This window comes from Lissotriton helveticus, chromosome 1_1 (assembly GCF_964261635.1).
Source record: "Lissotriton helveticus chromosome 1_1, aLisHel1.1, whole genome shotgun sequence".
NCBI lineage: Eukaryota > Metazoa > Chordata > Amphibia > Caudata > Salamandridae > Lissotriton > Lissotriton helveticus.
In genome coordinates, this window is record NC_136057.1 from 1,764,819,147 (window position 1) to 1,764,831,532 (window position 12,386).

The window sequence follows — 12,386 nt, forward strand, 5'->3', positions numbered from 1 at the left end:
AAAGTAAAAACCATATTGACAAATGACACACACATTTTAATAACCTCTCTAAATTAGAAAGAGAGGATTTGGCGAAATTGCAATATAACCCTGATTTGGCTATAAAGCCAATCGACAAAGGGGGAGCTCTAGTAATACAAATGAAGGAGATGTACAAAACTGAATCTTTAAGATAACTCTCAGAAGTTACCAATTATGAGCTCCTAATAGACGATGCTACCAACAAACCACTAGGAATTATAAAAATATGGTGGAAGATACATTGAATTCTAGTTAGATCGTCAAACAGGCATAATAATTCTTAGCAACTAAGGAACCACACATTCCTTATTTTTAGACACTCCAGAAAATGCATGGACCATAGGGATCACCACTGGTAGACCTGTCATGTCTGGGATTGGCTTCATTCTAGAACCACTGTCCAGGCTCTGTGACAGTTGTTTCTGCCCAACTATTAGCACTATGCCTTCATACCTTAAGGACACCAAGGAGGTTCTCATCCCCTTATATGACCTTACTTTTGACACCAATATAGAAATCCTGATAGTCCTTGATACTGTAGTCCTGTATACCAGTATTTTGCAGAAAAAAGCCCTACAGATAATCAGATCTATCTTGATAGATACCACCTGGAATATATAGCCCTCAGACATTTTGTCATGGAGTATACCAGACTGGCCCTCACAGAAAACTTCAATGAATTTAAGAGCCCTATATATCATCAGATAAAGAAAAAGACCTGAACTTGGCTATACTGTAGGCAGAGATCCAAGTCCTGTAGAAAGCCATGGACTTTGCACGAGGCAAGAGAAATATGGCGGAAACATGTCAATTAGGGGGTTAAAGGACCAATAAATATCTTTAACCTCCCCATTTATACTGTTTTTTAATATTCCAATAGATTCTATCTAACAAAAACCCTCTTAGTGAACTATAGGGAATGTTATGTTCTATTTGTATCCCAACACTATCATAAGGAGGCAATAACACCTCCAAGGGCTCTTAACATCTCTTAGTCCATCTGATTCAACAAATATGTGGTAGAGATGCAGAGCAACCCAATGATGAAGCATGCAACCTAGGTTGGTGGTTGAGGGTTTGTCTCCATTCTTACAGTAATACATCTTCTTAAAGAGAACACTCAAAAAGTGTAAAATATATATTTTGATATTCCCCTCTCCGAATACTATATTTTGATTTTGTGGCAAATACTAATCACCTGGTATACCATGTCTATTTTTCTGACAATGTGTATATCACAGGTAGAGGCAACCTTTTCCCTTTATATGCCTCTCACTCATGGCATGTTATTGTCATTAATTTGTAATGGATTTGAAGTGCTGTGGGCTTTCTGTGACTTTCGCCATAAATCGCTACAACGTTGTGCTCCCAGGCAGACTGGGAGCCTGTGGTTGCTTTCCCCAGCCCCAGCACCACAGCTGGGGCTTGAGAAAGATTCACTGCGCATTAGGTGTTTGGCCTCCCTGAAAGGCAAAGCCAAACACCTCAGGCGCAGTGGAGGGAGTGCTTGCACTCCCCCACCACAGTGCCATCCCCCTTGATCCGCCCCCAAGACTAGTCAGAAACCCTTTTTAGTATTGTTTTATTTGTGGCTGGTGGCAGAGGGAGGCGGCGCTCCTCTGCCCCAATGGAGGAGCGGCCGCTGGAGTTAAATACACCCAAAGTCGCAATATTGTGAAATTCGAGCTTCACAACTTAGGCAACCGCACTCCTGCAATGATGAATATCTTTTCTTGCAATTTTCCGTTCCGTGCCTGAGGAAATATAAGTATGTGAGGTTTTTGAAAGCACCTTTTACTGAGACACTTCTATCATTATAGATCAAGAAATGCCACAGTGCTTTTAGAATGTTTTCCTGCTGGGAAGAAGTGCACTCGACCAGCCTTTAACATTCAAGATGAGCACAGAATAAGCCAAAGGACACGTAAATTCAAATTCAGTGGCCAGTTGAAGAAGTGCTCCTATTTTATCCAATCATTTATAATTTTAATATATTATTCGGTGCCACACTTTTTCAGTTTCATAATGCTGTAAAAACTGGCTAGGAGGGAAATACGCTATAATGTAACACAAACTAAACATGAAGCTGGATTATGAAAAGCAGAAACATTAAAATTGGTAAACTTGTCTACTTAATTAGATTGTATTCCTACATTACTTCATTGAAGTGAATAGGTTATTGAGTTGCTTTCTTGTTACGTGTACTGTCTGTTTAGGAAATCTATATCGTACATAGATCAAAGCCAGTCTATGAGTTAATGTGTCAAAACGCAAGTGGAATTCAAAACTAAGGGATTCAGGATATGATTTATTAATCAGGAAAATGATTACAACTCACAGGAGCATGTGTTTCACTATTTAGTCAGGTTGTGTATATAAACAATTTCTAAATTTACATTTTGGCCCCATGTGATAAATGTGCACAAAACATTTCAAAAATAAAAGTTAATCAAGCCTCGGCCTATTTATGGAAAGGTTTGCGCTGATCTGTTGGGCCGAAAAAAAAGGAGGGTCCCATTGTGCGATTTCCCATGTTAATTTCCATAGTAAAATTTGTTCTCCAGTATAGGAAAAAAGCTGAATGGAACGAATTCAAATTTTGCAAAAAGCAAGCTTTTTCAAATGTTGTGTACATATGTTCAACCCTATTCAAGAAATTAGCGTTTAAAGAAGTGCAGGGGTTGCGCATGAAGGAGCTAAAAAGTTAGGTATGTCTGGACCATTGGTGTCTAGTTGTGCTCTGATTGGCCATTTAAAGGAGACTAGTTAATCATGATTTGCTGACCACAACATGAGAAATATGTTCTGGTAGCCGTTACAGGATTCAGGGACAGGATCCATGTGTCCTAAAAAGTAATTTAAAAAATATAAGGGGGCAGAGTGAGCAGCTATTACCCCCCCCCAGAGGCATGTGGGAGGTCCTTAAGGGACCTCCATATCTTGGTTTGCTGGCCACAACATGGACAAGATGTCATGGTAGACATTAGAGGGCTCAGGGACATGGTGCCCATTCAAATGCATTGTAGTGAATACTAGGAATTGAGGAACACAATAAGGTGCACCTATAAAGATTTTAGTCTTAATACAATTTATTTGTTGGTGGTGTTATAGTCATTTTAGGAATTCAGGTGAGTTGTCGGATGATTTAACCCTCTGAAAACTGTTTTCTATCATGATGTCTCATAAAGGTTGCAGAAGGGGCTCCAGAAGATAAATTGACAGCATATTTTCCATAAATTCACACAATCTTATGTTGCCTACTCTTGGCAAAACGGCAGATAGAAATAAGGTGGTTGAGTCTAGATTCCCCTGGGCACTTGGACTGACGTTTCTGAATGGGCGGCCTTGGAAGAAATATGCATGAAACACGTCCGCAAAGATGATAGGCTTGGAGACGACCTAAGAGCCTGGGCAGCCATGCTGTTCAGCTTGAAAGAACTCTTGGATGATATCCCCTCAGAGGAGCTGACAGAGTGATGTCACCAGAAACCCAGTTGGCACTATGACTGGGGATATTATGCATCCGTGGGGCCAGATGGGCTTTCCCTGACACCGCTTTACAATCCATCCACAAATGATTATCCCTTATTGTTTAATTTGTGACCTACCTCAAGAGCAGCGAGGGGTGAGGGGTCATTCGGGGTTTGTTGATATGCTGTTATCGAAAACAACTTTGTTCAGCTGGAATGCATTCTATTGATTATGCCATATTGTATTCTGAAAATACGTCAATAAAAGTAATTTTTAAAAAGTTCACACTATCTTCCTCAGCCATGTGAGAAGAAATTCTGATATTCTGAGTTAAACAAGCACTTCTAGCAGTAGCATGTCTGTTGATTCCCCAGGGTTCTACTGCAACTTCCCTCAGTATTCTAATAAACTAGAACACTAACATTCTGTATTTATGACATTATGTTCCTGTATATGAGACTTGGTAGCAGCAGCCCTTTTCCTGTAAGACAATGTTTTGATCCTGTTTACCATTCATGAATAAACTGTTTATAAACATTGGACAACGAGCAACTGTGCAGGATAGTGCATTCTTGACATTCTTTATGTGCAGCATGTACCTCATAATCATGGATTTGGCACATAGTTTGTCACATAATATGTGATCTTTTGACGTTTTTAAAAAGTGGAGCTGCACAAAAGGTTCACAAGTTGTGTCCTGTGCCTATGATGTTGCAGGACCTAAAGGTTCATACCCTCTCTGATGGACAAAGGGTTCTAAGAAGGCAGAAACGTTCAAATTCAGACAAAAGTAATCATTCTCTGGTGTGGCTTTCTAAGACTGAAATTGTTGCCCTCTAATTGTGGAACCCTGACCCCTCTCACTACGTTCTGGAAAATACTGAAGGTCCACCGAGTCAGAAAATACCTATACTAATGTCTCATGGTAATTCTATGAACTCAACATATGATATACATTCTTCATGCTGCAGTTATGGTATCTTTCCTACCACAGCGGGATCATAATCTCTTATAGTTTTTATTTCCCTCTTCTAGAACTCGTTTTGAACTGTTTTATACTAAACTATGCATAACCTAATGCATAAGACTTGTTATTATGTTGACTTTTCTGCTGCATTGTCTACTGTTGGAAGCATGTTTTGCTGGAAGGCAATACATCTTATTTTATTTATTAGAGCTGGTATCCTAAGACGGTGTGACATTTTTCTGGTTCCAATTTAGTTACATGGTCATGTACCTCGTTTAGAAAAGAAGTTGAGAAAGATGCACATGTGTGTGTTCTGTCCATGGAGTGACAAAACACAATGATTGTGATTCGCCCTGCGGTGAAGGTATCTAAGCCTGGAGGGCCTAGGTACAACATTATGTTGAATAGTTCAGGGCTATCTGGAACTCTTAGCACGTCTCTCAAGTATGCTCTTGATGTGGTTGATTATTAATCATGTGTGTCTTGTGTTAACGTTTGTAGGACATATAAAAAGTAATGTCATGATTTCATTTTTGGAGGAGTTGTGTATTCCAACTGACGTAGTAACAGATAATAATTTGCGGCTCGTTTCAAGTAGATTGAAGTAATATTGTCTGCACTAGAAGTGCACCATAACAAAGTTGTTTGTGCGAACAGAAGAGCAATGGATTGGTGGAAAGGTGACATTGTGTAGCAGAGAAGGGAGTGCAGATGGTGTCAAGTAAAAAGTAAGACTGCAAGTTGGCAAAGTGGAATTTGGGCTGGGCATTGTCCACAGCTCCCAATTTGGCAACCCATGAAATGCCTTACAAGTTGATTGGACGGCGTACATTTCTGGGCTTATTTATGAGCCCTTGCGTCACTTTTGCGCCACTGGTGCATCACTTTTTGTGACGCATCAGCAAGGTAAAAAATGCATCAAGTTGCGTCATATTTACAAAGTGACGCCTCTAGGTAGATAAGTCACTTTGTAAACCCCTGCACCACATTATACCTGCGCCAGGCATGATGTATGCAGGGTGGGTGTTCTGATGCAAGTAAGCCTTGTATAAGTGATGCAGTGAAATCTATGAGATTTCACTACATCACTTCCTGGACGCAAATGCTGTGAGGCAGGCGTAAGACTGATGCAGGGACATTTGAAATGGGACTTGCCCATGTGAAATGGCCTATTGATGGAGTTGCGTCACTTTCGTGACACACTCCAGCAATGCGTCATTTTTTCGCTCACAGATACGTCAGAAATACTGACTTATCTGTAACTCCTTGCGACATGATGCGTCATACTGTAAATATGACGCATCCAGCATGTCGCAAGGAGGGCGCAATGTAAAGTGACGCACTGCTGTTTTCACGCAGCGATACGTCACTTTTCATAAATGAGGGCCTTCCTTTCTAATCTATGACAAGGGTGGATACTGAGACAGAATAATAAAAAGGTTGATGGTGGAGACTTGGCAATTGATGATTGTGGTGGTGTGAAAGCAATTAGTTGTGTTTTCAATGAAGTGCATTGGATATAGAAGAATAGCTGGCTGAGAAACATATGTCAAAATTCCCATAATCATTGCTTGTTGTTGTCCATGAGGGAAGAGACATAGTGAAGTTGCCTGGTGCAAATATGTAGAACAAGCTACAATGATTCAGGTGCCAGATACATTGCTTGATGTGTTTATGAAGAAGCTGACCATATTGTGAAGCAAGGAGTCAAGAAAACCCGTTGTGAGAGTTAGTAAAACAATTAAAAAGACTCTGTGGTAAATAGAGAATTCTGAAATATTGTAAATGTTTATTCTGGTAATGTTTCTTTGTTTAATACATGTAAAACTGAAATGATCTAGAGGAAACATTTTATGTGTGTATCCACACACATTTTTATTAACATACTTCTTTAATCATTTATTGTTTTAGGGAATATCGAGTTCTGATTCTTGAATGGACAGCATATTCTTACACCAATATCTAGGGACAAAATATTGAAAGTTAAGTGCACAGAGGGATATTAAGGATTTACTACTCTTAATGCCACATCTATATATCTTAAAAATATATGTATCACCAAGGTACGTAGATATGGAGTTGGGCATAGAAAATGCATAGAAAATTACCTTTCGATATTTCGTCCCTCAATATTGTTATAACAATATCCTACATCTTAATAACTTGTACTTATCTTCACTATATATGTCTCCCTTTCGTATATTTTCCATGTGTAAAGTTATTTTGAAAACATCTGATAAGTGCAAGGGTAGAAAATGTGTTTGTTGTGGGTCAAAGTGTTTGTGACTTTGGAGTGTACATGCGTTGGCAGATCAGAGGGAGTTGGCTGGTGACTGGAACTCCGCTCCTGCAGGGATGTCATATACAAACAATACATTTACTTTAAGCTTACCTCTGTCTCGGTCTTGTTGCAGAGTGTTTTACTTTGCATAGTATACACTAGATCAAATTAGGAGGGTCTTAAAGATGGCGTGGACTCACACCAAGAGAAAGCAGATTTTTTTTCAAGACGTATGTACTGCTCTCCTAGGGCGTTTGCTTTTTGCTAAACCTGGCTGCCGCATTCCCAGCTCACAATTGGCCTGAGATGTGCTAATTAAAGTGACCAATAGAGAGTTGTCAACGTTTTGTATGTGTGAAAGTTGGAGAAAAAAAACATAAATTCTCCAACTGTGACTTCATAGTCCAGTTCTGAGGTTTTACATATGAATGGGGTCTGTAATCTTGAACCTTGTGACAATAAGAGGGCATAGCATGAGTGTGCCAGTGAACAGATACAGACAACACAGAGGCAATTGAGTGGAGGAAGAGTGAAAGATGGGCCGTGACATCATATTCCCACTTCATGGAACTCAAAACTTTGCAGCTTACCCAGAGTTGGACTGGAACAGAACATAGGCATGGACACCAAAATAAAAGTGTTCCCCGTTAGCGAATCAGTTCACTAATAAGCTACCCACATTTTCAAATTGGGGACGTTTTGAACCTGCCGAAAGACTCTATATAGGTGTTTCGCAAGGTATGGGAGACTGGATGCATTTGTGCTTGAACAAGCAAAGTTTGTGGTAATGTTGAGGAAATCAACATTAAAAACTAGCCAACCAGACCATAAACAAACCCACAAACAGCCGAAAAACTGGCCTACACATTGCCTTCTAGGCCAGTCTGACACTGAGCATGCTTTTTCAAGTACTTGCTGGTGTCGCTCAGAAGCACCGAATTTCAAGTAGCACTATATTAGCCACACATTCTCTGTATCTGCTCCAATAAAAAAAAATCATTCACTTACCGATTCAATTTTTTTATCTGGGTAAAGGCAAGTTTCTCCTCCAGCCGTGAAGTTGCAAAAAACCTTGAATGAATCTCTGTTGCATCCCTGGTTTGGGTCAATCCAATAGTCTCCTGCTCGGAAATATAAAGGAAATCTGGATGAAAGAATCTGAATTCTAGGAGATTTTCCACAGAGACTGGAGGGGCAGAGCTCCAGCTCAGACATGTCACCAAATGTTTTTAAACAGGCCCTGGTATTTGCTGGCCTTATGCTGGTATTTTCAGACCTTTGACAGAATATATAGTACAGCGACAATTGTGGTCCTTTATCTCAATTACTACCAGGTGTCCTAATCTATAAAAAGAACAGGAATATGGTTTAATGTGTTATATCCTTTAGGATTTGTGATCCAGTAAAAGACATCACAGGTGAATGGAACTCACCGTAGGTGTAAATAACGTATTCATGATCTGTATGGGAAATGTATTATTTGCCTGAAAACACTGATAGCTGTATCAATGATTGAGTAAATGCTGAATTGAGAACGCACAAAGTGATGGAAGGAATGCATACATTAATCTCATCCATTAGCAATCACTGCATTCCAGTCCATCATTTTCATCCACTATGCCCCTCAGACAGAGGCCAGTCATGTGCAAATACGTCTTAATCCTGCTTCAATAGGCCCCTTCAAGTCGGAACCACAAGCAACCACAGATCTGTTCTTGCCTACCTAGTCTCAGCAGTGAGGTATAGCTTGAGCCTTGGAGCACAGTAGGCACGGTAACTAGATCATGGGATAGCCATTGCACTTAGGACATCTCCCAACAAACAATAAAGTGATGGAAGGAATGCTTGAATTATTCTTAGTCACCAGTGGTCGCTCAGGGCCTTATTCTAGTCCATCGTTTTTCTCCCACTGTGCCACTCTATACAGAGACCATCAAGTGTTGGCCCTGCTCCGACCTAGATTACATGCAAACAAAGACTGATGCAGTAATGGCACACGTAGCTACAAGTGTCAGAGATTAAGTCAAACTTACCAGCAGTCAGTTTTCCTGAGTACAATGCCCTAAGTGAAAGAGCTGTGCCCTGACGCAGTCCCCTGCTCACTGGCCTCAGGACTTAAGATATATCATGAACTGATGAGGCCTTAGGACCTGCTTTAGGGTTGTGCAACCAGAGTGGCCACACTGGGCACTGACTTGGAGGGGGGCACTGACCTCAGGGGGAGTGCACTGTTTATCAATAACATACAATTTAAAAGCCTCAGCTGCAGAGTTTCTTGTGGGTCAAGCTTTCAGGCAGCAATAAAGATGTAATGATAGCTCTTGTGATTGATGTTCATGCTGCAGAGAGAGATCAGACTCCCCATAAAGTATTGCAGAGGGTTAATATGCCTTCTTCAAAGAACAGATCTGTATTTTAAATGGTTAGCTGAGTGGATTAGTAAAACCAGTCTTTACCAGAGTTGTAAAACAAATTAAATGTATTTGAGGGAGGTGCAATGAAGAGATGAGGGGCACTTTTGCCGGGTGGTAGTGAGGGAATTTGAGGAGGATTTCATGGGGGGGGCACAAAAGATTGTCTCACCGGGCGACACCAGTGCTAAATCTGGCCCTGGTAGGCCTAAATTATTCTGGGGTTGCTTGTGTTTCTGTTCAGAGAGGTCCAGGCATGGCAGTTCAGACTGGACTGTTGCTACTGGAGAAGTATGACTTATGGCTGCTTTTTCAGTTCAAGTGTTCCGCTTTTCCATATATAGGGAGACCGACAACATGTTTCGCCCAGCCTCTATTTTTCAAGTTTCTTCTTCTTTTCTTCTGTGCAATTTTGCCATTATGACCACCCTTTCGTTCCTTTTTTCTTTGCTCTTCCAGTACATTGTATGCCCTTTGACGATGTGTTTATGAGTAATTAATCAGGAGAATTGTATTTTGTTTTTTCGCCTATCGAACTATATTTCACTCCTTAAAATACAGAAAGTGAAAGCAATCGATAGTTTGTTTTTCTTTTAAAACTATTCATTTCTTGCTATTCCTTTTTTTAAATTCTAGAAAACCACTCTTACTGTTTTGGACATAGACCTGATGAAAGGTACGTATTATTTTTCTATTTAAAAATAACTATCACTGTTCTAAATAATTTGTTCTTATCGTATTCAAGGTTTTCCTGAGCAATCATGACAACATTAAAAAGCTAATTTGTAAAATGTAATAGCAGCGATTTGTCTGTTTGAACAAATGATTAAGGAAATGTTCCATGTTCAAAACGGTAATTGCACAGGTGCACTTTGTTAAAGAACAGGGGCTGGATTTACAACGCTTTCTTTTCTGAGTAGGTTAGTTTTTTCAAGACTTTCGTGTGAGTTACACCTGAATATTGTATTGTAATAGTATTGTAATTGCATTTATATGGCGCGTACTACCCCTGACAAGGTGTCAAAGCGCTTTTTCGGCAAGTAGCATGCTACTCTGGAACCCATAAAGGATTAGTGGTAAATTAGTATAGTAAAACATGACAGAAATTTGAGTAGTCAATTTGTTAGTCAGTTATTTGGATTTAGAAGGAGGCATGATTCACAATGCACTTTCTGTGACGTTTATTCCAGGCGTAGTTGTGACTTGAACACACTTACAAAAGGTATTCTACCACCCTGTACTTAATTATAAAATGATGATCTGGTCCTATTGTTGGTAATCGGGCCCTAAGACTACATATTGCAATTATGTCACGCATATCACGTTTGCAATCTTATTGGGGGAATACCACTTTTTTTCATGTGAATTATGTTAGTTTGTGGTTCTAATGAGTGGATGAAGATATGTATGCAGGGGGCTACAAATTCACCCTACTGCATTAAGATGCATGCGAGAATCGTGTGTGTCCACGCTGTGTAAATAATGTCCGCAACCTATTATGAAGCTACAAGGGCATATTAAAAAATAACAGTTGGGCACGCACGTAACATGCATGAAGTTGCATGCATTATAAGGACGAGTCATATTCACACTTTTCTCACTCACTCAGAATTATCTGAAAATAATAAGTCTCTTTTTTTATCTTTCCACATATGTATGTTCCCTATGTCCTTTTGCTCCATTATGATTCTGCAACACGGCACAGAGTATGCTTCTCCACCATGGGCTCCGGCAAGTTGGCCAGCCTAATTCCTTAATGTTTGTCTTATGCCTTGTGTTGTGACAACTGATGAGTGACAGACCCAACATCACAGACTGAAATAGTGACATTAGATTAGATACAGGTATTCAGCATTAGTCCTGATGAAAGCCCAGGACCCTAGATGGGCCATGAGGAAGTGCTGAAACATGTTGATTTATCAACTGAGTATAAGGGTAGTAACCCTCCCCCAGACCAAACCAAATTTTACTTACAGTTTTAATCATGCAAGTGGTACCCAAAATTATGGGGAAATGGGGTGACCATGAGATATGTTTTATATTTACTCTCCCCGTTAGGTTTAGAACATTATTCAAAGTGCTCCCATGAAGATAGCTGAGCCCACCTTTTTTTTACCGACCAGAGTGTGACCCATTGATTAAGCATAACACTAATAGGGTGTGAGAGGGTCCACAATAAAATACTTAGTATTTCTATAGGAGCAATAGGACGAGGACATCCTTTTAAAATTCAGTATAGGGTGGTAGGATACCTTTTGTAAGTTTGATTATAGGTAGAGAGGCAGTATCCTATGGCCCCATAGTCGAATCTTTTCTCTCTTCCCTCTCAGTGTGGTTTTTCATGGATTGGTGGTAGTCCCTTAAACATGACTTGCCAAGCATACCAATCAGGGGCATAGCTACCATTGGTGCGGCAGGTTTAGTGGGCCAGCGTTCACAGTAGCTCATTTAGACCCAACAATTCCTGCATTTTACTGCCCAACAGCAGTCAAAGAGCTATTTCCTTGCTTGCACCAGCCATCCATGGCATCCTTGATACGCTACAGGTAAGCGTTGTTTACTCATGGTTTCAACGAGCAAGCAAATCTTACTCATTGTAACTACTCACACAAAAGGCTGCTTGAATCAAGCCTAGATATTTAGGTGTTGCTCACATGATAATGGAGTAAGATGCAATTACTCGTACAAAAGACCTTTGTCAATCGAGCCAGAAACTGAAAATGAGTAAAAATTCAAAGCAAGGATCTTAAGCCAGTCAAAGAAAAACTGAGCCTCTTAGGGTCATAATTACTAATTCATGGACTAACAGTCATTTTACAATTTTATATGGCATCAGATGGAATGGAAAGAGAAGGGCAACACAGGCGGGTGAGGCAGCGAGGCCAGCAACCCAGAAGACTGTGTCATTCACAATCCCTTCAAGAACGTTTTTCTCCATTGTTTGTATGGAAACAACATGACTTGATCTTCGTTGTTGAACTATCAGTAATCAGGAATTTCTCTCTAGGCCAGTGGGGAGAAGCAAATAGACCATATGTCAGAGAAGGTGCACAAAGCCAGCCAAGCCCTATCATTAGTAGAAGGGAGTCTACCATAAGCTTTTGATATATTCAGGACTCATCAACTGAATGTGTTCAATTTATATTTTTCTATTTAAATCAAATATATTGTATAGTGATAGCCTCATAAATTGGCATGATCCAACCCTCTTGGATGTACAGTGGATTTACTAAAT

At 40.0% G+C, this 12,386-nt stretch overlaps 1 protein-coding gene across 1 annotated transcript in view; it reads right to left on the reverse strand.

Annotated features, from left to right (window-relative positions):
* COL5A3 (collagen type V alpha 3 chain) overlaps positions 1-12,386 on the reverse strand; it is a 598,884-nt gene that overhangs the window by 8,530 nt on the left and 577,968 nt on the right. Inside the window, exon 64 of the mRNA XM_078650321.1 lies at positions 7,749-7,861. Within this exon, the coding sequence (XP_078506447.1) occupies positions 7,749-7,861 (113 nt within the window). The remainder of the gene's footprint in view (positions 1-7,748; positions 7,862-12,386) is intronic.